Source organism: Oncorhynchus kisutch, unplaced genomic scaffold (assembly GCF_002021735.2).
Source record: "Oncorhynchus kisutch isolate 150728-3 unplaced genomic scaffold, Okis_V2 Okis03b-Okis08b_hom, whole genome shotgun sequence".
Taxonomy (NCBI): domain Eukaryota; kingdom Metazoa; phylum Chordata; class Actinopteri; order Salmoniformes; family Salmonidae; genus Oncorhynchus; species Oncorhynchus kisutch.
The window spans coordinates 10,792,437-10,815,855 of record NW_022261980.1 but is presented as its reverse complement, the minus strand read 5'-3'; the positions used below and the strand labels follow the sequence as shown (position 1 = coordinate 10,815,855).

Sequence of the window (23,419 nt, the reverse complement as noted above, 5' to 3'; positions counted from 1 at the left end):
GCACAAGGACAAAGACCTTCACTACAGCAGCAGGCCCCAGCTAAACAGGCACAGGGACAAAGACCTTCACTACAGCAGCAGGCCCCAGCTAAACAGGCACAGGGGCAGAGACCTTCACTACAGCAGCAGGCCCCAGCTAAACAGGCACAGGGGCAAAGACCTTCACTACAGCAGCAGGCCCCAGCTAAACTGGCACAGGCACAAAGACCTTCACTACAGCAGCAGGCCCCAGCTAAACAGGCACAGGAACAAAGACCTTCACTACAGCAGCAGGTCCCAGCTAAACAGGCACAGGGGCAGAGACCTTCACTACAGCAGCAGGCCCCAGCTAAACAGGCACAGAGACCTTCACTACAGCAGCAGCCCCCAGCTAAACAGGCACAGGGGCAGAGACCTTCACTACAGCAGCAGGCCCCAGCTAAACAGGCACAGGGACAGAGACCTTCACTACAGCAGCAGGCCCCAGCTAAACAGGCACAGAGACCTTCATTACAGCAGCAGGCCCCAGCTAAACAGGCACAGGGACAGAGACCTTCACTACAGCAGCAGGCCCCAGCTAAACAGGCACAGAGACCTTCATTACAGCAGCAGGCCCCAGCTAAACAGGCACAGGGACAAATACCTTCACTACAGCAGCAGGCCCCAGCTAAACAGGCACAGGGACAAAGACTTTCACTACAGCAGCAGGCCCCAGCTAAACAGGCACAGGGACAGAGACCTTCACTACAGCAGCAGGCCCCAGCTAAACAGGCACAGGGACAGAGACCTTCACTACAGCAGCAGGCCCCAGCTAAACAGGCACAGAGACCTTCATTACAGCAGCAGGCCCCAGCTAAACAGGCACAGGGACAGAGACCTTCACTACAGCAGCAGGCCCCAGCTAAACAGGCACAGTGACAGAGACCTTCATTACAGCAGCAGGCCCCAGCTAAACAGGCACAGGCACAGGGACAGAGACCTTCACTACAGCAGCAGGCCCCAGGTAACAGGCACAGTGACAGAGACCTTCACTACAGCAGCAGGCCCCAGGTAACAGGCACAGTGACAGAGACCTTCACTACAGCAGCAGGCCCCAGCTAAACAGGCACAGGGACAGAGACCTTCACTACAGCAGCAGGCCCCAGCTAAACAGGCACAGGCACAAAGACCTTCACTACAGCATGCAGGCACCAGCTAAACAGGCACAGGGACAAAGACCTTCACTAAAGCAGCAGGCCCCAGCTAAACAGGCACAGGGACAAAGACCTTCACTACAGCAGCAGGCCCCAGCTAAACAGGCACAGTGACAGAGACCTTCACTACAGCAGCAGGCCCCAGCTAAACAGGCACAGGGACAGAGACCTTCACTACAGCAGCAGGCCCCAGCTAAACAGGCACAGTGACAGAGACCTTCACTACAGCAGTAGGCCCCAGCTAAACAGGCACAGTGACAGAGACCTTCACTACAGCAGCAGGCCCCAGCTAAACAGGCACAGAGACAGAGACCTTCACTACAGCAGCAGGCCCCAGCTAAACAGGCACAGTGACAAAGACCTTCACTAAAGCAGCAGGCCCCAGCTAAACAGGCACAGGGACAAAGACCTTCACTACAGCAGCAGGCCCCAGCTAAACAGGCACAGTGACAGAGACCTTCACTACAGCAGTAGGCCCCAGCTAAACAGGCACAGGGACAGAGACCTTCACTACAGCAGTAGGCCCCAGCTAAACAGGCACAGTGACAGAGACCTTCACTACAGCAGCAGGCCCCAGCTAAACAGGCACAGGGACAGAGACCTTCATTACAGCAGCAGGCCCCAGCTAAACAGGCACAGAGACAGAGACCTTCACTACAGCAGCAGGCCCCAGCTAAACAGGCACAGTGACAGAGACCTTCACTACAGCAGCAGGCCCCAGCGAAACAGGCACAGGGACAGAGACCTTCACTACAGCAGTAGGCCCCAGCTAAACAGGCACAGGGACAAAGACCTTCACTACAGCAGTAGGCCCCAGCTAAACAGGCACAGAGACAGAGACCTTCACTACAGCAGTAGGCCCCAGCTAAACAGGCACAGGGACAAAGACCTTCACTACAGCAGTAGGCCCCAGCTAAACAGGCACAGAGACAGAGACCTTCACTACAGCAGTAGGCCCCAGCTAAACAGGCACAGGGACAAAGACCTTCACTACAGCAGTAGGCCACAGCTAAACAGGCACAGAGACAGAGACCTTCACTACAGCAGTAGGCCCCAGCTAAACAGACACAGGGACAGAGACCTTCCCTTCAGCAGCAGGCCCCAGCGAAACAGGCACAGGGACAGAGACCTTCACTACAGCAGCAGGCCCCAGCGAAACAGGCACAGGGACAAAGACCTTCATTACAGGAATCATGAGGATAATAATGCACATGACTATTTGACCAAATCATGGTTACAGCCAAGTTTGGAGTGAGGTGACCATGTGGAATGTGCAGCTTGCACCAATGAGACCAATAATTTTTTTTTACTCGCAATAGCCAAGTCAAAAGTGTAGCAAAATGCAACTAAATGGTCGCAGTCTGGAGCCCTGCATGATAGTGCTGTAAACATAGATCATTTAGGACATGAGAGTCGAGGGCCAGTGTCTTACCTGACAGCAGACGTGGCAAACACCTGTCCATTGGAGCCAACTACCAGTACGATGATGGAGGCCACCACTACAATCAAATCTGCAGAGAAGCACACAGTGGAGGGGAGACGTGTTACAGGAGGGAGCCGTGTTACAGGAGGGAGCCGTGTTACAGGAGGGAGCCATGTTACAGTATGGAGCCATGTTACAGGATGGAGCCGTGTTACAGGATGGAGCCGTGTTACAGGATGGAGCCGTGTTACAGGAGGGAGCCGTGTTACAGGAGGGAGCCGTGTTACAGGAGGGGGCCGTGTTACAGGAGGGAGCCGTGTTACAGGAGGGAGCCGTGTTACAGGAGGGAGCCGTGTTACAGGAGGGAGACGTGTTACAGGATGGAGACGTGTTACAGGAGGGTACCGTGTTACAGGAGGGTACAATTTGACAGGATGGAACCATGTTACAGGAGGGGCCATGTTACAGGAGGGTCATGTTACAGGAGGGAGCCGTGTTACAGGAGGGAGCCGTGTTACAGGAGGGAGCCGTGTTACAGTAGGGAGCCGTGTTACAGAAGGGAGCCGTGTTACAGGAGGGAGACGTGTTACAGGATGGAGACGTGTTACAGGAGGGTACCGTGTTACAGGAGGGTACAATTTGACAGGATGGAACCATGTTACAGGAGGGGTCATGTTACAGGAGGGTCATGTTACAGGAGGGTCATGTTACAGGAGGGTCATGTTACAGGAGGGTCATGTTACAGGAGGGAGCCGTGTTACAGGAGGGAGCCGTGTTACAGGAGGGAGCCGTGTTACAGAAGGGAGCCATGTTACAGGAGGGGACAATTTTACAGGAGGGATCCCAGGGTTGTTGAATTGTCACTGTTACTTAATTAGGATATCTATTTGCATACTGAATGCAAATAATTGCCATTATTGTACATGTTTTGTCTTGTTTTAACTGAAGACTGAGGATGCCAGTGGGGAGTGTGGAGTTTGTTCCAGGCACTTGCCGATGATGGAGATAGGCTTCCTGGCAAAGCGCAGCCGGCCCCAGACGCCAACATATTTACTACGGCACCCTGCCGACCACAGCCGCACACCATACTCCACACCAAATAACACCACCAGCGCTATCTCCTGTTAAAGACAGAGAGTTGGGTGGTGGGGGGGGGGGGGGGGGGGGGGTGCAGAGAGACAACTTTTGTGAGTGTAATGTTCACTGTCAATTGTTATTGTTTATGATCTATTTCACTTTTTTTTAGGCAATGTAAACATATGTTTTCCATGCCAATAAAGCCCCTTAAATAAATAAATAAACAAATAAATAAATAAAGAGAGAGAGAGTGACACACAGAGAGAGAGACACACAGAGAGAGACACACACAGAGAGACACACAGAGAGAGAGACACACACAGAGAGAGAGAGTGAGAGAGAGAGACAGGGAGAGACAGAGACAGAGAGAGACAGAGAGAGACACAGAGAGAGAGACAGAGAGAGAGAGAGAGAGACAGAGAGAGAGAGAGAGACACACACAGAGAGAGAGAGAGAGAGAGACACAGAGAGAGAGAGAGAGACACAGAGAGAGAGAGAGAGAGAGACACACACAGAGAGAGAGAGAGAGAATGTAGGAAATAGTAAGTGATCTCTCAGATAGAAAAAGAGGGAATAGAGCAGGTGATAAAACTAAAGGCTCAGACACACCAACAGCTGGCCCAGAGCACTTAGCACCTCTGAACGTCATTGGAGAACCAAGTGTGCACTGATTTTACATGTAGAATGTTGTGAAATATGTGGTCAGTCAGACATCTCCAGCTGGTGGTCCCTAAAACACAGCGTGCTGAACTATCTGCAGCCCAACACTACATCCAGGATGTGTGACAGCCTTCAGGGAACCACAACAGGACTAATATGTGACCCTGTGTTGTGGTTATTCATGTCACATCACCTGGATTCTAACTTTCCTTTTCCAGGAAGGAGAATTAGATCAAAAATGAAAGCAAACGGTCTAAGGATGGTGCTGGACAATTGGTGCTGGAGGATTGGTGCTGGACTATCTGACATAAAAAGAAAAGGGGACAGTTAGATGAAAACAATTTACAAGTTACATGATATGAATCAAACAATGAACTGAAATTAAACGCCAAATGACTCCCAGTGCATGATATGAATCAAACAATGAACTGAAATTAAACGCCAAATGACTCCCAGTGCATGATATGAATCAAACAATGAACTGAAATTAAACGCCAAATGACTCCCAGTGCATGATATGAATCAAACAATGAACTGAAATTAAACACCAATGCAATTCCATTCAAATTTGCAAGTTTAGCATTTAGCAATTTAGAAGACCAATACCAAATCAATAACCTTTAATGGACTTTTGACAGATGCCCAATACATGTTCCGTCCTGGCGCTGGACAGACACATGTTCGTATCAGGGGTCCCGAGTGGCACAGCGCTCTAGTTAAATAAAGGGTCAATAAAACGTTTCATTAAATCACAACAGTGCCACAGATGCACTAGGTTACTCCTTCCAGGAAGAGAGAATCTACACTGGACCTTGTTAACAGTGAGTAAAGTGGTGACCTCACGTGCAGTGGGGTGCAAACCTGACAAAGGAAGAGCTGTTGTTGTTGTGGTGGGGATGGGAGTGGAGGGAGGAGGACGGAGGGCAGGGTCATCAGCATTGTGGTCCAGTCATTCCACCTATAGGCCCCTTTCTGATCAGACTTACTAGCGTAGTTATACTGAGGTCAGACACTATGTGGCACCAAAATATGGACACAAAATGCGAAGAATCAAATCCAGAGATATGTATATGGACACAGATGGCCACAGAAAAAAAGCACTGTCCCTGATCAGTTGAACATTAAGTGCGTTAAGTCATGAATTAGTTCAAAACAGTCTTTCACGTTCTGACGACTCACACATCTCTTTCTTTATTTTTCCAATAGTTGAGAAACAAAAGAGGGACAACTGTCCTAGCAGAGCTAGTTAGGGCCCCTGGCAAACAGAAGGGCCTCTCTAGTTAGGGCCCCTGGCAAACAGAAGGGCCTCTCTAGTTAGGGCCCCTGGCAAACAGAAGGGCCTCTCTAGTTAGGGCCCCTGGCAAACAGAAGCGCCTCTCTAGTTAGGGCCCCTGGCAAACAGAAGCGCCTCTCTAGTTAGGGCCCCTGGCAAACAGAAGGGCCTCTCTAGTTAGGGCCCCTGGCAAACAGAAGCGCCTCTCTAGTTAGGGCCCCTGGCAAACAGAAGGGCCTCTCTAGTTAGGGCCCCTGGCAAACAGAAGCGCCTCTCTAGTTAGGGCCCCTGGCAAACAGAAGCGCCTCTCTAGTTAGGGCCCCTGCTAATCCCACCTCTGCAGGCGCAGATTAATCTGTGATTCTGGGCGTCGTCCTGATGAGTGGACAGCGTCATTTAATCCTGTTAGACACTGGCTGAGGTGAACTTTCCACCTGCGTGTGCGTGACCTTGTGGCCCCCACACTCCGACCCCGACCCCGCTCCTGTCTAACCCTAATCCCTCGTTCTCTCTCTCTTTCCCCTCTTTCTTTCTCCTCTACGAAGACTCTCAAGCATAGTCCCCCTCTTTCTTCTCCTTTGTCTCCGTTCCTCTGACTGCAGAAGGGATCTGTCAGCCAGACTAAGCATACAAACACAAGAGCTGTTTAACTCAGCAGCTGGTCGGTGGTGTCTAGGTTTGAGGGAAGGATTTACGGTTCAGGGTCTGGATGGGTTTAAAAATTCAGAATTGCTTTGGCTGACCGCACAGACATCACATTTAGGGATGTATGTCAACACAGATCTGTGAGCATGGACAAATTTGGCAGTTCTTTTGGTTCACAAATAATATCATTTTGCCTATGGCAATGAGGACCCATCCAGGTGGATGCTACATATTGGTGATGAATGTGATTGAGTTTCACTCATACAATGAAGAGCGCTTCCATCCAATCAACTATTGTCTATACAGTATTATTCCCTAAAATGAGACTTAAAGAATGAAATGGTCTTTAGACAGAAGGATAGGGCGAGGAATCAGACAAGGGTGAAGATGAAATACAATGTCAAATGCAGGTTTGGTGTTAGGGGCTGGTATGGCTGAAGTTTAGGGTCAGGTTTGATGTTTGATGTTTGGGATAGCTATCTGACCATGCATGTTGTGCTGAAGGTTTGGGCGGATGGGGAGAGGACTGTCATAGGAAGAATGACCTTTCTATAGTGTAGAGAGAAAATAGACCACTACTGCTCTCTGCTGGCCAAGCAACTCTGTTACACAATAAGGATCTGCCCTCTGCTGGCCAAGCAACACTGTTACACAATAAGGATCTGCCATCTGCTGGCCAAGCAACTCTGTTACACAATAAGGATCTGCCCTCTGCTGGCCAAGCAACTCTGTTACACAATAAGGATCTGTCCTCTGCTGGCCAAGCAACTCTGTTACACAATAAGGATCTGAATATTGTGGAGAAATGCAGGAACATTTTGGGTTTGGCCTACTGGCAAGTAACCAAAAAGCATAAATGTATCCACTGATTCCTAATTGGCTGACTGATTCATCACTGATTCATTACTCAGTGTAAGCATTCTGTCTCCCATGGCATCATCCAGGTGGGTGTTACACTTTGGCAGTAAATAACATAAATATCCTACTGAATTACCCAAACCTGACTGTAAACATGAGGAGGACTGGCCACCTCTCAGAGCCTGGTTCCACTTTAGGTTTCTTCCCAGGTTTCTGCCTTCTAGGGAGTTCATCCTAGCCACTGGGCATTGCTTGCTCTTTGAAGATTCAGGCTGGGTTTCTGCCTTCTAGGGAGTTCATCCTAGCCACTGGGCATTGCTTGCTCTTTGAAGATTCAGGCTGGGTTTCTGTAAAGCACATTGTGACAACTGCTGATGTAAAATGGGCTTCATAAAATAAATTAAATTGAGAGCATGTTGCTGTTCCAACTCACCACACAGAAGAGAGTGCCAGAGCCTGGTACTGCCCTATAGTAGAGTATATAATAACTCACCACCCAGAAGAGAGTGTCAGAGCCTGGTACTGCCCTATTTTATGTGTCGGGGGGCTGGGGTCAGTTTGTTATATCTGGAGTACTTCTCCTGTCCTATTCGGTGTCCTGTGTGAATTCTCTAATTCTCTCTTTCTTTCTCTCTCTCGGAGGACCTGAGCCCTAGGACCATGCCCCAGGACTACCGGACATGATGACTCCTTGCTGTCCCCAGTCCACCTGGCCGTGCTGCTGCTCCAGTTTCAACTGTTCTGCCTTATTATTATTCAACCATGCTGGTCATTTATGAACATTTGAACATCTTGGCCATGTTCTGTTAAAATCTCCACCCGGCACAGCCAGAAGAGGACTGGCCACCCCACATATGCTCTCTCTAATTCTCTCTTTCTTTCTCTCTCTCTCTCGGAGGACCTGAGCCCTAAGACCATGCCCCAGGACTACCTGACATGATGACTCCTTGCTGTCCCCAGTCCACCTGGCCGTGCTGCTGCTCCAGTTTCAACTGTTCTGCCTTATTATTATTCAACCATGCTGGTAATTTATGAACATTTGAACATCTTGGCCATGTTCTGTTAAAATCTACACCCGGCACAGCCAGAAGAGGACTGGCCACCCCACATATGCTCTCTCTAATTCTCTCTTTCTTTCTCTCTCTCGGAGGACCTGAGCCCTAGGACCATGCCCCAGGACTACCTGACATGATGACTCCTTGCTGTCCCCAGTCCATCTGACCGTGCTGCTACTCCAGTTTCAACTGTTCTGCCTTATTATTATACGACCATGCTGGTAATTTATGAACATTTGAACATCTTGGCCATGTTCTGTTATAATCTCCACCCAGCACAGCCAGAAGAGGACTGGCCACCCCACATATGCTCTCTCTAATTCTCTCTTTCTTTCTCTCTCTCGGAGGACCTGAGCCCTAGGACCATGCCCCAGGACTACCTGACATGATGACTCCTTGCTGTCCCCAGTCCACCTGGCCGTGCTGCTGCTCCAGTTTCAACTGTTCTGCCTTATTATTATTCAACCATGCTGGTAATTTATGAACATTTGAACAACTTGGCCATGTTCTGTTAAAATCTCCACCCGGCACAGCCAGAAGAGGACTGGCCACCCCACATAGCCTGGTTCCTCTCTAGGTTTCTTCCTAGGTATTGGCCTTTCTAGGGAGTTTTTCCTAGCCACCGTGCTTCTACACCTGCATTGCTTGCTGTTGGGGGTTTTAGGCTGGGTTTCTGTACAGCACTTTGAGATATCAGCTGATGTACGAAGGGCTATATAAATACATTTGATTTGATTTGAATTTGATGATATAGTAGAGTATATAATAATATAATAACTCACCACCCAGAAGAGAGTGTCAGAGCCTGGTACTGCCCTATAGTAGAGTATATAATAACTCACCACCCAGAAGAGAGTGTCAGAGCCTGGTACTGCCCTATAGTAGAGTATATAATAACTCACCACCCAGAAGAGAGTGTCAGAGCCTGGTACTGCCCTATAGTAGAGTATATAATAACTCACCACCCAGAAGAGAGTGTCAGAGCCTGGTACTGCCCTATAGCAGAGTATATAATAACTCACCACCCAGAAGAGAGTGTCAGAGCCTGGTAATACCTTATAGTAGAGTATATAATAACTCACCACCCAGAAGAGAGTGTCAGAGCCTGGTACTGCCCTATAGTAGAGTATATAAGAACTCACCACCCAGAAGAGAGTGTCAGAGCCTGGTACTGCCCTATAGTAGAGTATATAAGAACTCACCACCCAGAAGAGAGTGTCAGAGCCTGGTACTGCCCTATAGTAGAGTATATAATAACTCACCACCCAGAAGAGAGTGTCAGAGCCTGGTACTGCCTTATAGTAGAGTATATAATAACTCACCACCCAGAAGAGTGTGTCAGAGCCTGGTACTGCCTTATAGTAGAGTATATAATAACTCACCACCCAGAAGAGAGTGCCAGAGCCTGGTACTGCCCTATAGTAGAGTATATAATAACTCACCACCCAGAAGAGAGTGTCAGAGCCTGGTACTGCCCTATAGTAGAGTATATAATAACTCACCACCCAGAAGAGAGTGTCAGAGCCTGGTACTGCCCTATAGTAGAGTATATAATAACTCACCACCCAGAAGAGAGTGTCAGAGCCTGGTACTGCCCTATAGTAGAGTATATAATAATATAATAACTCACCACCCAGAAGAGAGTACCATGTGCCAGAGCCTGGTACTGCCCTATAGTAGAGAGCACACTGAGGATTAGACAGGCGAGCACGATGAGGAACCTGCAGGACAGAACAATAATCACATCACTTTATGTAAGACGTGGAGAGGTATATAAAACAACGCAGAGACGTGGAGAGGTATATAAAACAAGGCAGAGACGTGGAGAGGTATATAAAACAAGGCAGAGACGTGGAGAGGTATATAAAACAAGGCAGAGACGTGGAGAGGTATATAAAACAACGCAGAGACGTGGAGAGGTATATAAAACAAGGCAGAGACGTGGAGAGGTATATAAAACAACGCAGAGACGTGGAGAGGTATATAAAACAACGCAGAGACGTGGAGAGGTATATAAAACAAGGCAGAGACGTGGAGAGGTATATAAAACAAGGCAGAGACGTGGAGAGGTATATAAAACAACGCAGAGACGTGGAGAGGTATATAAAACAACGCAGAGACGTGGAGAGGTATATAAAACAACGCAGAGACGTGGAGAGGTATATAAAACAACGCAGAGACGTGGAGAGGTATATAAAATAACGCAGAGAAGTGGAGAGGTATATAAAACAACGCAGAGACGTGGAGAGGTATATAAAACAACGCAGAGACGTGGAGAGGTATATAAAACAACGCAGAGACGTGGAGAGGTATATAAAACAACGCAGAGACGTGGAGAGGTATATAAAACAAAGCAGAGACGTGGAGAGGTATATAAAACAACGCAGAGTATGTGGGAAATGATTGAAAGCAGTCGAGAGACACAGACGCCCCCAAAAGTTACATATTGGAGCTTTAAAGCTGAGAACTATGATTTAAAACACTCATGGTTTTAACCCACTTTAAATTCAGAGCTATTACTTAAAACAATCAGGGTGTTAACCCACTTTAATCTGAGAACTATGACATAAAACAATCAGGGTGTCAACCCACTTTAATCTGAGAACTATGACATAAACACAATCAGGGTGTTAACCCACTTTAATAAACTGAGAACTATGATTTAAAACACTCAGGGTGTTAACCCACTTTAATCTGAGAACTATGACTTAAAACACTTGTGGTGTTAACCCACTTTAATCTGAGAATTATGATTTAAAACACTTATGGTGTTAACCCACATTGAGTGTTTTTTTTCTCAGTCATAAACCGACATGATGTACAGTATCTATCCTTCATGAGCCACTAGGTGTGTTTGACTGTAGAGTCAGTTTCTCTGTGCGTGCCGTGCAGTGTGCTAACAGGGTAGAGCCGTGGGCCTGTAGTCAGGAGAGTAGCTACCTCAGCTGAACTCAGGCCTCGACTGACGTGGACTCAGACGTTACTGTACTTCAACACAGCCTCACAGTAGATGGTGTTCCAAAGATATGTCACCAGATCAAACACACCTACTTCACACCAAACATAAAGACATTCTACACACACACACACACACACACACGCACGCACACGCACACACACAAACACACACACACACACACACACACACACACACACAAATAGACAAATACACATCCACACATTCTAATACCACTATCGTGCCAACCACTGACATTCTGAAAGGACAACAACATCCTGTCATTCTCTTTGATCTCAAGGTCATACGTTCTTTTTCCAACTGAACCAACAATCAGACCACTGAGTCCTCAAGAGATAAAAATGCTTTTCTTTGTACAAGATAAGGCTACAAGCTGCTACAACACTACTGACACAGACACAATGCAGATGACATTGTAAATGCCAATTTCCACCCCTTGACAAGTTGACTTTCCCTCAGTCAATGGGAATCCTATTGAGATGATATCCAGCAGTTTGTGTAGGTCTACACCAGTGGCCAGATAGTAATGATAGACCTACCGTATGAACCTATAGCAAAACTACAGATGTAGGATCTTAATTTGAGCCAGTTTGCTACAGCAGGAAAATAATCCTGCAGCAACAGGAAATGTGAATTATTATGTGGATTACAATTAATGGACATTTTTGTCAGGGTTGATACATTTTTCGTTAGGGCAAATCAAGTCTGAAATTTCAAAGTGGAAATTACAAACTTTAGAAGCCTTTTTAAAACTCAAATACACTACTGGTTTGCATTTCCTGCACTGAAAATGATCTACAACAAAAGAGTGATCAAATTAAGGTCCGACATCTGTAGGGAGAGGGGTTGCTGTTTTGTTTGCGGTTAGTGTTTGTTCCATTGAGACCCTTATCCCTTTACGGCGTGTCCGGTATGCTTACTGATGACTGGTCTGGAATCCAACCACCTCACATAGAACAGAGAAGAAGAGGGATCCACTGTGAAGCAGCCAGTAGAACAGAGAAGAAGAGGGATCCACTGTGAAGCAGCCAGTAGAACAGAGAAGAAGAGGGGTCAACTGTGAAGCAGCCAGTAGAACAGAGAAGAAGAGGGATCCACTGTGAAGCAGCCAGTAGAACAGAGAAGAAGAGGGATCCACTGTGAAGCAGCCAGTAGAACAGAGAAGAAGAGGGGTCAACTGTGCAGCAGCCAGTAGAACAGAGAAGAGAGATCCACTGTGCAGCAGCCAGTAGAACAGAGAAGAAGAGAGATCCACTGTGCAGCAGCCAGTAAAACAGAGAAGAAGAGGGATCCACTGTGCAGCAGACAGTAAAACAGAGAAGAAGAGAGATCCACTGTGCAGCAGCCAGTAAAACAGAGAAGAAGAGGGATCCACTGTGCAGCAGCCAGTAGAACAGAGAAGAAGAGGGATCCACTGTGCAGCAGCCAGTAGAACAGAGAAGAAGAGGGATCCACTGTCCAGAACAGACTATGGGAGGCACACAGTACTACATGTGGAACTCAATTCCACATCAGGTAACTAATGCAAGTAGAATCATTTAAAAAACAGATAGAACCTTATGGAATAGCTGGGACTGTAAAGACACACACATGCTAACACAAGCACTCTACACACACGAACACATGGATGTTGTATTGTAGATATGTGGTAGTAGAGTAGTGGCCTGAGGGAACACACAATGCATTGTGAAAAGTGTTATGAAATGTAATGTCATGTAATATTTGTAATTGTATATAACTGCCTTAATGTTGCTGGACCCCAGGAAGGGTAGCTGCTGCCTTGGCAGGAACTAATGGGGATCCATAATAACCCCCAGGAAGAGTAGCTGCTGCCTTGGCAGGAACTAATGGGGATCCATAATAACCCCCAGGAAGAGTAGCTGCTGCCTTGGCAGGAACTAATGGGGATCCATAATAACCCCCAGGAAGAGTAGCTGCTGCCTTGGCAGGAACTAATGGGGATCCATAATAACCCCCAGGAAGAGTAGCTGCTGCCTTGGCAGGAACTAACCATAATAACCCCCAGGAAGGGTAGCTGCTGCCTTGGCAGGAACTAATGGGGGTCCATAATAACCCCCAGGAAGAGTAGCTGCTGCCTTGGCAGGAACTAATGGGGATCCATAATAAACCCCAGGAAGAGTAGCTGCTGCCTTGGCAGGAACTAATGGGGATCCATAATAACCCCCAGGAAGAGTAGCTGCTGCCTTGGCAGGAACTAATGGGAATCCATAATAACCCCCAGGAAGAGTAGCTGCTGCCTTGGCAGGAACTAATGGGAATCCATAATAACCCCCAGGAAGAGTAGCTGCTGCCTTGGCAGGAACTAATGGGGATCCATAATAAACCCCAGGAAGAGTAGCTGCTGCCTTGGCAGGAACTAACCATAATAACCCCCAGGAAGAGTAGCTGCTGCCTTGGCAGGAACTAATGGGAATCCATAATAAACCCCAGGAAGAGTAGCTGCTGCCTTGGCAGGAACTAATGGGGATCCATAATAACCCCCAGGAAGAGTAGCTGCTGCCTTGGCAGGAACTAATGGGATCCATAATAACCCCCAGGAAGAGTAGCTGCTGCCTTGGCAGGAACTAATGGGAATCCATAATAACCCCCAGGAAGAGTAGCTGCTGCCTTGGCAGGAACTAATGGGGATCCATAATAACCCCCAGGAAGAGTAGCTGCTGCCTTGGCAGGAACTAATGGGAATCCATAATAACCCCCAGGAAGAGTAGCTGCTGCCTTGGCAGGAACTAATGGGAATCCATAATAACCCCCAGGAAGAGTAGCTGCTGCCTTGGCAGGAACTAATGGGGATCCATAATAACCCCCAGGAAGAGTAGCTGCTGCCTTGGCAGGAACTAATGGGGGTCCATAATAACCCCCAGGAAGAGTAGCTGCTGCCTTGGCAGGAACTAATGGGAATCCATAATAACCCCCAGGAAGAGTAGCTGCTGCCTTGGCAGGAACTAATGGGAATCCATAATAACCCCCAGGAAGAGTAGCTGCTGCCTTGGCAGGAACTAATGGGGATCCATAATAACCCCCAGGAAGAGTAGCTGCTGCCTTGGCAGGAACTAATGGGGGTCCATAATAACCCCCAGGAAGAGTAGCTGCTGCCTTGGCAGGAACTAATGGGGGTCCATAATAACCCCCAGAAAGAGTAGCTGCTGCCTTGGCAGGAACTAATGGGGATCCATAATAACCCCCAGGAAGAGTAAATGCTGCCTTGGCAGGAACTAATGGGGATCCATAATAACCCCCAAGAAGAGTAGCTGCTGCCTTGGCAGGAACTAATGGGGATCCATAATAACCCCCAGGAAGAGTAAATGCTGCCTTGGCAGGAACTAATGGGGATCCTTAATAAATACAAGTAACATGGGCTTTACTGGCCCCTATATAGTGGGCTGTGTGGGCCCTATTGAGCTCTACACAATACTGTAAGCATCACGTCTCCAAGCTCCATGTATTATTGATGGGCAGGATCTCTTCCAGTCTACTGCGTCTGCAGGGGGGTAGCAGGACTGAGCAGAAATGGGTAGACAGCAGCACTGTGTACAGGTAATCACATCATAAGGTTTTACTATCAGGCACTAGAACACATCTAAGGCAGGTTGAATAGTGACGTCATAGACGGCTGGCTTGTGGAGCGAAGGGACAATGTGATAGTTTCATGTGGCAGTGTCACTGTGTAGGGTCTCAGTCTCCCTGTTATATAGCTCAATCATTGTGAACGTCATGACTCGACAAGGTTTAGTACAGTCTCAGGATCTGAAAGTAAATGTATGTATCCAACAGAATGTTGCCATGTCATTATGAATGGAAGCATTGTAAACAGCATACAGTAAGTAGCACAAGCACATAGCTTGAGGCAACATGCCAACACTACAGAGGTCATGGTGTAACGGAACTATTCAACCATGCAAACACACACACACACTCTCTCTCTTGTGGGGGAGGTCCTGCAGTCCTGATAGCACTCTGTCTGGAGAGCTCACTCTGGGTCAGTGATAAGCCAATGTTCATTCTTGCCTCCCACTCTTATAGTTACACAACAATGAAATAACATTAACATGAACATTTGAGTTATTTAGCAGACGCTAGTACCCAGAGTGACTTCAAGTTGGTGCATTCATCTCAAGGTAGCTAGGTGAGACAACCACATATCACAGTTATAAACTAGGTTTCCATCCAACCTTTTCATGTGAGTAAAGTACATTTCGGGTTTTTAAAAGGATTAAAAAGTCATTCCAGGCTTGACATGGAAACAGGAAACAATTATGTATACTTTCCAAAAGTCCACAAGAACAAAAAAATAGACAAGGTGGGATCTTTTTGTGTCGGTAAAATGAATTATTATGCGAGAAATTTCATTGGAAACGCTTTTATGTGCAAATATTGATATTATAACCATAATATCAACGTAAACTTTGAGACACACGATGACATGTTGTGTGGTCCTCCCACTACGACTCGTCGGGAAAGCAGGCAGTGTATTAGGCTACAGATGAAAGACATTAGGAAAAAAATCACAGGTTGGTGAAAGTGCAAGGTGATGAGTTTGATGCTCCAAAAATGAAAGGTCTTATTCTGATGACATGATCATCGATGCTTAGCTGCCCTTTGACAAATAAAAATAATCTTGCTCTTTTGTCCATAATAATCTCATCATGTAATGTCGGATATGCGTATCTGCGCGCTGTTGGCTAGAGCACACCGTGCCAATACTAGAGTGGGCACAGTCTCTACATAACGCAACATTTTGTTGTGAGAAAACTATAACAGTTGAAAATGCGATGGAAATCAATGTAAAAAAAAATGTGCACTACGTCGTCACGCACAGCCTTTTTATCTGACACAAGTCAATTTGATGGAAACACATATGTGGGTGGGAAAATTAGGGTTTTAGAATATTCGCATGAAAAACTGTCGCCAATTGGATGGACACCTACTTCCCTCGTTAAAGCAGCTATCAGCAACGTCAGTGGTAGTAAGAAAAGACACGTGTTTAGTGTAAAAAAGGAAAGGGTTTACCTTGCACCCTCATTGGAACGCGAGACATTACCTTTGTTAAGATGGTTTTGGCTTCGTAAAGTTACTTAGAAAGTCAGAACCCAACTGTCCAGATTCTTAACATCTGATATGTCACAATTAGGACAGTGCTGTGATTGGCCTCCTAAACAGGTGAGGAAAATACTGCCTAAATACAAATTAATCTATTAAGTAGTTATTTAGTTTACCTTGCACGCTCATTGGAACGCTAGACATTGTAGTGGTGGTCCTTTAGTATCCAGTGCTAACAGGTCTATCTCTGCCCTGATGCATCAGGACCATCTCTGCCCTGATGCATCAGGACCATCTCTGCCCTGATGCATCAGGACCATCTCTGCCCTGATGCATCAGGACCATCTCTGCCCTGATGCATCAGGACCATCTCTGCCCTGATGCATCAGGCTCACCCAAAGCAGCCAGCCTGCATCAGGCATCCCCCATCCCTCACCAGCAGGTCATGGAGTGGCAGTATCAGGCTACTGCTCTCTAAGCAGCCAGCCTGCCAAGTTTAGCTGCCTGCTATCAACTCCAGTGAGAGGAGATACTGAGCACTGGGGGTTGGTCTTCAGACTGAACATTCCTCAGCCAGAGATCAGGCCCCCGAAACACTTACAGTATGCCCACATCCCTGGACAACATTCTATGATATAGGGCTGTTTTCCCCTGGGCACCATGATGATATAGGGCTGGTTTCCCCTGGACACCATGATGATATAGGGCTGGTTTCCCCTGGACAACATGATGATATAGGGCTGGTTTCCCCTGGACACCATGATGATATAGGGCTGGTTTCCCCTGGACAACATGATGATATAGGGCTGGTTTCCCCTGGGCAACATGATGATATAGGGCTGGTTTCCCCTGGACAACGTGATGATATAGGGCTGGTTTCCCCTGGGCAACATGATGATATAGGGCTGGTTTCCCCTGGACAACGTGATGATATAGGGCTGTTTTCCCCTGGGCAACATGATGATATAGGGCTGGTTTCCCCTGGACAACGTGATGATATAGGGCTGGTTTCCCCTGGGCAACATGATGATATAGGGCTGGTTTCCCCTGGACAACGTGATGATATAGGGCTGGTTTCCCCTGGGCAACATGATGATATAGGGCTGGTTTCCCCTGGACAACGTGATGATATAGGGCTGGTTTCCCCTGGGCAACATGATGATATAGGGCTGGTTTTCCCCTGGGCAACATGATGATATAGGGCTGGTTTCCCCTGGACAACGTGATGATATAGGGCTGGTTTCCCCTGGGCAACATGATGATATAGGGCTGGTTTCCCCTGGACAACGTGATGATATAGGGCTGGTTTCCCCTGGGCAACATGATGATATAGGGCTGGTTTCCCCTGGACAACGTGATGATATAGGGCTGGTTTCCCCTGGGCAACATGATGATATAGGGCTGGTTTCCCCTGGACAACGTGATGATATAGGGCTGGTTTCCCCTGGGCAACATGATGATATAGGGCTGGTTTCCCCTGGACAACGTGATGATATAGGGCTGGTTTCCCCTGGGCAACATGATGATATAGGGCTGGTTTCCCCTGGACAACGTGATGATATAGGGCTGGTTTCCCCTGGGCAACATGATGATATAGGGCTGGTTTCCCCTGGGCAACATGATGATATAGGGCTGGTTTCCCCTGGACAACGTGATGATATAGGGCTGGTTTCCCCTGGGCAACATGATGATATAGGGCTGGTTTCCCCTGGACAACGTGATGATATAGGGCTGGTTTCCCCTGGACAACATGATGATATAGGGCTGGTTTCCCCTGGGCAACTTGATGATATAGGGCTGGTTTCCCCTGCACAACGTGATGATATAGGGCTGGTTTCCCCTGGGCAACATGATGATATAGGGCTGGTTTCCCCTGGGCAACATGATGATATAGGGCTGGTTTCCCCTGGGCAACATGATGATATAGGGCTGGTTTCCCCTGGACAACATGATGATATAGGGCTGGTTTCCCCTGGGCAACATGATGATATAGGGCTGGTTTCCCCTGGACAACGTGATGATATAGGGCTGTTTTCCCCTGGGCACCATGATGATATAGGGCTGGTTTCCCCTGGACAACGTGATGATATAGGGTTGGTTTCCCCTGGACAACGTGATGATATAGGGCTGGTTTCCCCTGGACAACGTGATGATATAGGGCTGGTTTCCCCTGGACAACGTGATGATATAGGGCTGGTTTCCCCTGGGCAACATGATGATATAGGGCTGGTTTCCCCTGGGCAACATGATGATATAGGGCTGGTTTCCCCTGGACAACATGATGATATAGGGCTGGTTTCCCCTGGGCAACATGATGATATAGGGCTGGTTTCCCCTGGACAACGTGATGATATAGGGCTGTTTTCCCCTGGGCACCATGATGATATAGGGCTGGTTTCCCCTGGACAACGTGATGATATAGGGTTGGTTTCCCCTGGACAACGTGATGATATAGGGCTGGTTTCCCCTGGACAACGTGATGATATAGGGCTGGTTTCCCCTGGACAACGTGATGATATAGGGCTGGTTTCCCCTGGGCAACGTGATGATATAAGGCTGGTTTCCCCTGGGCAACATGATGGTATAGGGCTGGTTTCCCCTGGGCAACATGATGATATAGGGCTGGTTTCCCCTGGGCAACATGATGATATAGGGCTGGTTTCCCCTGGACAACATGATGATATAGCGCTGGTTTCCCCTGGGCAACATGATGATATAGGGTTGGTTTCCCCTGGACAACATGATGATATAGGGCTGGTTTCCCCTGGGCAACATGACGATATAGGGCTGGTTTCCCCTGGACAACATGGTGATATAGGGCTGGTTTCCCCTGGGCAACATGATGATATAGGGCTGGTTTCCCCTGGACAACATGATGACATAGGGCTGGTTTCCCCTGGACAACATGATGATATGATGATATAGGGCTGGTTTCCCCTGGGCAACATGATGATATAGGGCTGGTTTCCCCTAGACTAAAAAGTCTGCTAAACTGAGAATCTCCATTGAAATATACAGTATTTTTAGACCAGTCATAGGCTTAATATGTGTTCAGGAAACCAGACCGTGGAGATCGGCAGAAATGCCACGTTCAGACAAAACGGTCAATACTTCATAATAGCAGTCTGACGCCAGTGCCCCCATGTTGTTCATTAAATACTGAAGGGAGTTTGTTCAGCTGTATACGTCTACATATAGACTATAGGGTAATTCAGTAACATAATTGTAAAGTATTGTATTCGGACTACTAGAAGTAATCCAAAGGATAGCCTAGTGTCATGCCTTTCAACTGCTTTGAATCATTTGGCAAAACGCCCACAAAGCACTTGGCATGGTTGACAAATGGAAGTAATGTGTTATTTGTTATAATAACGTTATTTACTATAAACACTCACACTGAGAAGTGATACACGAAGCATTTCCACCCAGATGGTCTTTCCAGAAAGTTATAAGCGCGTCCTTGAATGTAAGCACGGCTGACGATAACTTGACGAGTTGTGCTGTATACGGACATCCGGGGGTTCAGATTGAGCCCGGGTAGGTGAGACACCGACGGTCGAGTGACAGTTGTGTGAATGGTGATGCCCTCGGCGTCACACAGAAACCTGTTGTTAGAAATATGCGCTCCAGGTTGTGAGGCTGACGCGGCTTGTGACATCTCAAACTCCGTCTGTTTTCTCCCATGTCCCGCCACCATCGAGGACCTCCGTATGTTATTCAGGACTTCATTCCTTTGGGTTGTCTTGTCTGGAGATGACATGCTGTTTGTTTTCTCATCAATGGGACGGACACACGCTTTAGTCTCCGCGTATTGCGGACTTGGTGGATAAATGAAGTGGGACAAAACAGAGCCTGCATGCGGTGCGCGAAAAAAAATATGTAAAAAAATCGTACTAAAGCCTCTGCCTTGTCGGATATGTCTCACTGACCGCCGCTTTCCGAAATCATATTATAATAGCTTACATTGGTAGAGCAAGTATCCGACACATGTTAAATTACGGAAGAAATGTCCCTACCTGTTGCTGGACGGTTAGACTACTACTTATCATCAGTTGACTTACTTGTGCGTGCTTGTTTCGCGCTTGATCGCACAAAAGGGGAGGCAGTGCCCTCTGGGCAGCATTGAACAACAATAATTTGGAGCTGTGAGTGTTGACCCCTCAAAACAGCATAGAACAACAGCACACACACACACACTCTCTCTCGCTCGCTCTCCCCCTATCGCGCTCGCTCTCCCTCCCCCTATCTCGCTCGCTCTCCCCCCCTCTTGCTCTCTCCCCCTCTCTCTTTCGTTATCTCTCTCTCTCCCCCTCTCTCTTTCGTTATCTCTCTCTCCCCCTCTCTCTTTCAGTATCTCTCTCTCTCCCCCTCTCTTTCATTATCTCTCTCTCCCCCTCTCTCTTTCATTATCTCTCTCTCCCCCTCTCTCTTTCATTATATCTCTCTCCCCCTCTCTCTTTCATTATCTCTCTCTCTCCCCCTCTCTCTTTCATTATCTCTCTCTTTCGTTATCTCTCTCTCCCCCTCTCTCTTACATTATCTCTCTCCCCCCTCTCTCTTTCATTATCTGTCTCTCTCCCTCTCTCTTTCATTATCTCTCTCTCCCCCTCTCTCTTTCATTATCTCTCTCTCTCCCCCTCTCTCTTTCATTATCTCTCTCCCCCCCTCTCTTTCATTATCTCTCTCCCCCCTCTCTTTCATTATCTCTCTCTCTCCCCCTCTCTCTTTCATTATCTCTCTCCCCCTCTCTCTTTCATTATCTCTCCCCCCCTCTCTTTCATTATCTCTCTCTCTCCCCCCTCTCTTTCATTATCTCTCTCTCTCCCCCTCTCTCTTTCATTATCTCTCTCTCTCCCCCTCTCTCTTTCATTATCTCTCTCTCTCCAACACGCTCTTCCCATCTCTTTACCAATTAACTCCACGAAAGCATACCATACCCTACTGGCAGTTTATGTGTCCTGTAATGGTAACATAAGTAACAATACCATGCTTGACTGTCTCTGTGTAAAGTTACAATGCGGAATTCATTTAAATGACCTTGACCATCCTTGATAGTGAACGAGGGACACTGGTTTGCTTGCCTTATACAAGGGTTTTAATTGAGAAAAGTAATGTGGCGTTCTAGTGATGACAGACTCTGTTGTCAGGTACACATGAACCTACCTTACCTGATGACCTGAATGTGAGAGAGCACTAGCCTACTGCTAGTGCTGAGCGATTAGTGCTTTTTAATGTCGGTTCAGTTTCGGTTCGATTATTTAAAAACTAATTATGGTTCAGTTTCGATCATTTTTTTTGTAATACATTAAATGCACTACGCATTGCTGTAACACAGAATAAAACAATGAATAAAAGTCCCATGATGGTTGTCACTGCCCATTACTGTTTATCACTTCCTAACCATCATTTATTCACATTACTTTACCTTCATTAAATATGTTTTATTTGATGACTTTATTATTTCATTCCAAGACATCTCATCTCTGTAGAGCTGCTGCCTATTCTGTCTAACAAAATAACTATTTTATTAGTTCTTCAAAGTACACCGTACACCGAATCCGTAAAGAGCACAATTCCCCAGCGTGCCAATGGCCATCGAAGGTGAGCATTTGCCCATTGAAGTAGGATTACAACTCCAAACTGCAGTCAGATCAAGACCCTTGTGAGGACGACATTCATGCAAAACAGCTTCCCTGAGACAGTTTCTGACAGTTTGTGCAGAAATTCTTCAGTTGTGTAAACCCACAGTTTCATCAGCTGTCCAGGTGGCTGGACTCAGACGATCCCGCAGTTGAAGAAGCCGGATATGGAGGTCCTGGGCTGGCATAGTTACACGTGGTCTACAGCTGTGAGGCCGGTTGGACATACTGCCAAATTCTCTAAAACAATGTTGGAGGTGGCTTATGGTAGAGAAATTAAAATGAAATTATCTGGCAACAGCTCTGGTGCACATTCCTGCAGTCAGTAAGCCAATTGCGTGCTCCCTCAAAACTTGACACATCTGTGGCATTGTGTTGTATGGCAAACTAATAGAGTGGCATTTTATTGTCCCCAGCACAAGGTGCACCTGTGTAACGATCATGCTGTTTAATCAGCTTCTTGATATGCCACACCTGTCAGGTGGATGGATTATCTTGGCAAAAGAGAAATGCTGACTAACAGGGATATACATATATATATTTTAAATATGCTTTTTGTGCGCATGGAAAACTTCTGAGATCTTTTATTTCAGCTCATGAAGCACTTTACATGTTGCGTTTTATATTTTTGTTCAGTGTAAATAAGGTATAATTTCATGATTGCTGAATACCAACTATCAATCAGAGTATGTGTCACGTTCTGACCTTTATTTCCTTTGTTTTGTCATTATTTAGTATGGTCAGGGCGTGAGTTGGGTGGGCAGTCTGTTTTTCTATGATTTGGGTATTTCTATGTTTCGGCCTAGTATGGTTCTCAATCAGAGGCAGGTGTCATTAGTTGTCTCTGATTGAGAATCATACTTAGGTAGCCTGGGTTTCACTGTGTGTTTGTGGGTGATTGTTTCTGTCTCTGTGTTTGTTTTCACCAGATAGGCTGTTTAGGTTCTCACGTTTATTGTTTTGTTAGTTTGTTCATGTTAGTTGCTTTATTAAAATCCCCCCCAAAAACTGCCACCCCAAATTTGCTCCATTCATTAAAATAACAGTTTAACCAACACTCATCTATTGTTGTGACTACCTGGACCTACCATTTAACCAACACTCATCTATTGTTGTGACTATCTGGACATACCATTTAACCAACACTCATCTATTGTTGTGACTTCCTGGACATTCTATTTAACCAACACTCATCTATTGTTGTGACTTCCTGGACATTCTATTTAACCAACACTCATCTATTGTTGTGACTTCCTGGACATACCATTTAACCAACACCCATCTATTGTTGTGACTATCTGGACCTACATTACCATTTGGGTTTGAAGTATTGAAACCAAACCATATGATTTGAATGAAAAGTATTATAATTAACATGAAAAGGTGAATGTAAGAAGTTCTCATCATGTCATAGTTAACATCATAGAAACACTTTAAATAGGTCAGGACCCAGACAGGGAGCCTAAGAATATGAATTATTTAGGCTATATTATTTCAATTGTTTCAAGGCTATAGCCTACAAATAAACACATTGTGAAGCATTAGCGAGTGTGACACACTAGGCTGGTAGGGAGTCGGTGAC

At 46.7% G+C, this 23,419-nt stretch overlaps 1 protein-coding gene across 4 annotated transcripts in view; it reads right to left on the bottom strand.

Moving 5' to 3' along the window:
- kcnq1.1 (potassium voltage-gated channel, KQT-like subfamily, member 1.1) overlaps positions 1-20,373 on the bottom strand; it is a 63,452-nt gene extending 43,079 nt beyond the window's left edge. For 2 of the 4 annotated variants that reach the window (XM_031812738.1, XM_031812740.1), the window contains exons 1-4: positions 19,594-20,249; positions 9,794-9,884; positions 3,590-3,716; positions 2,605-2,683 (exon numbers count right to left, since the gene is read on the bottom strand). In XM_031812738.1, coding sequence (XP_031668598.1) covers positions 2,605-2,683; positions 3,590-3,716; positions 9,794-9,884; positions 19,594-19,958 — 662 coding nt within the window. In that variant the 5' untranslated portion in view covers positions 19,959-20,249. The other 2 variants (XR_004206724.1, XM_031812741.1) reach the window with 2 other exon arrangements.
- Positions 20,374-23,419: the final 3,046 nt, after the last annotated feature.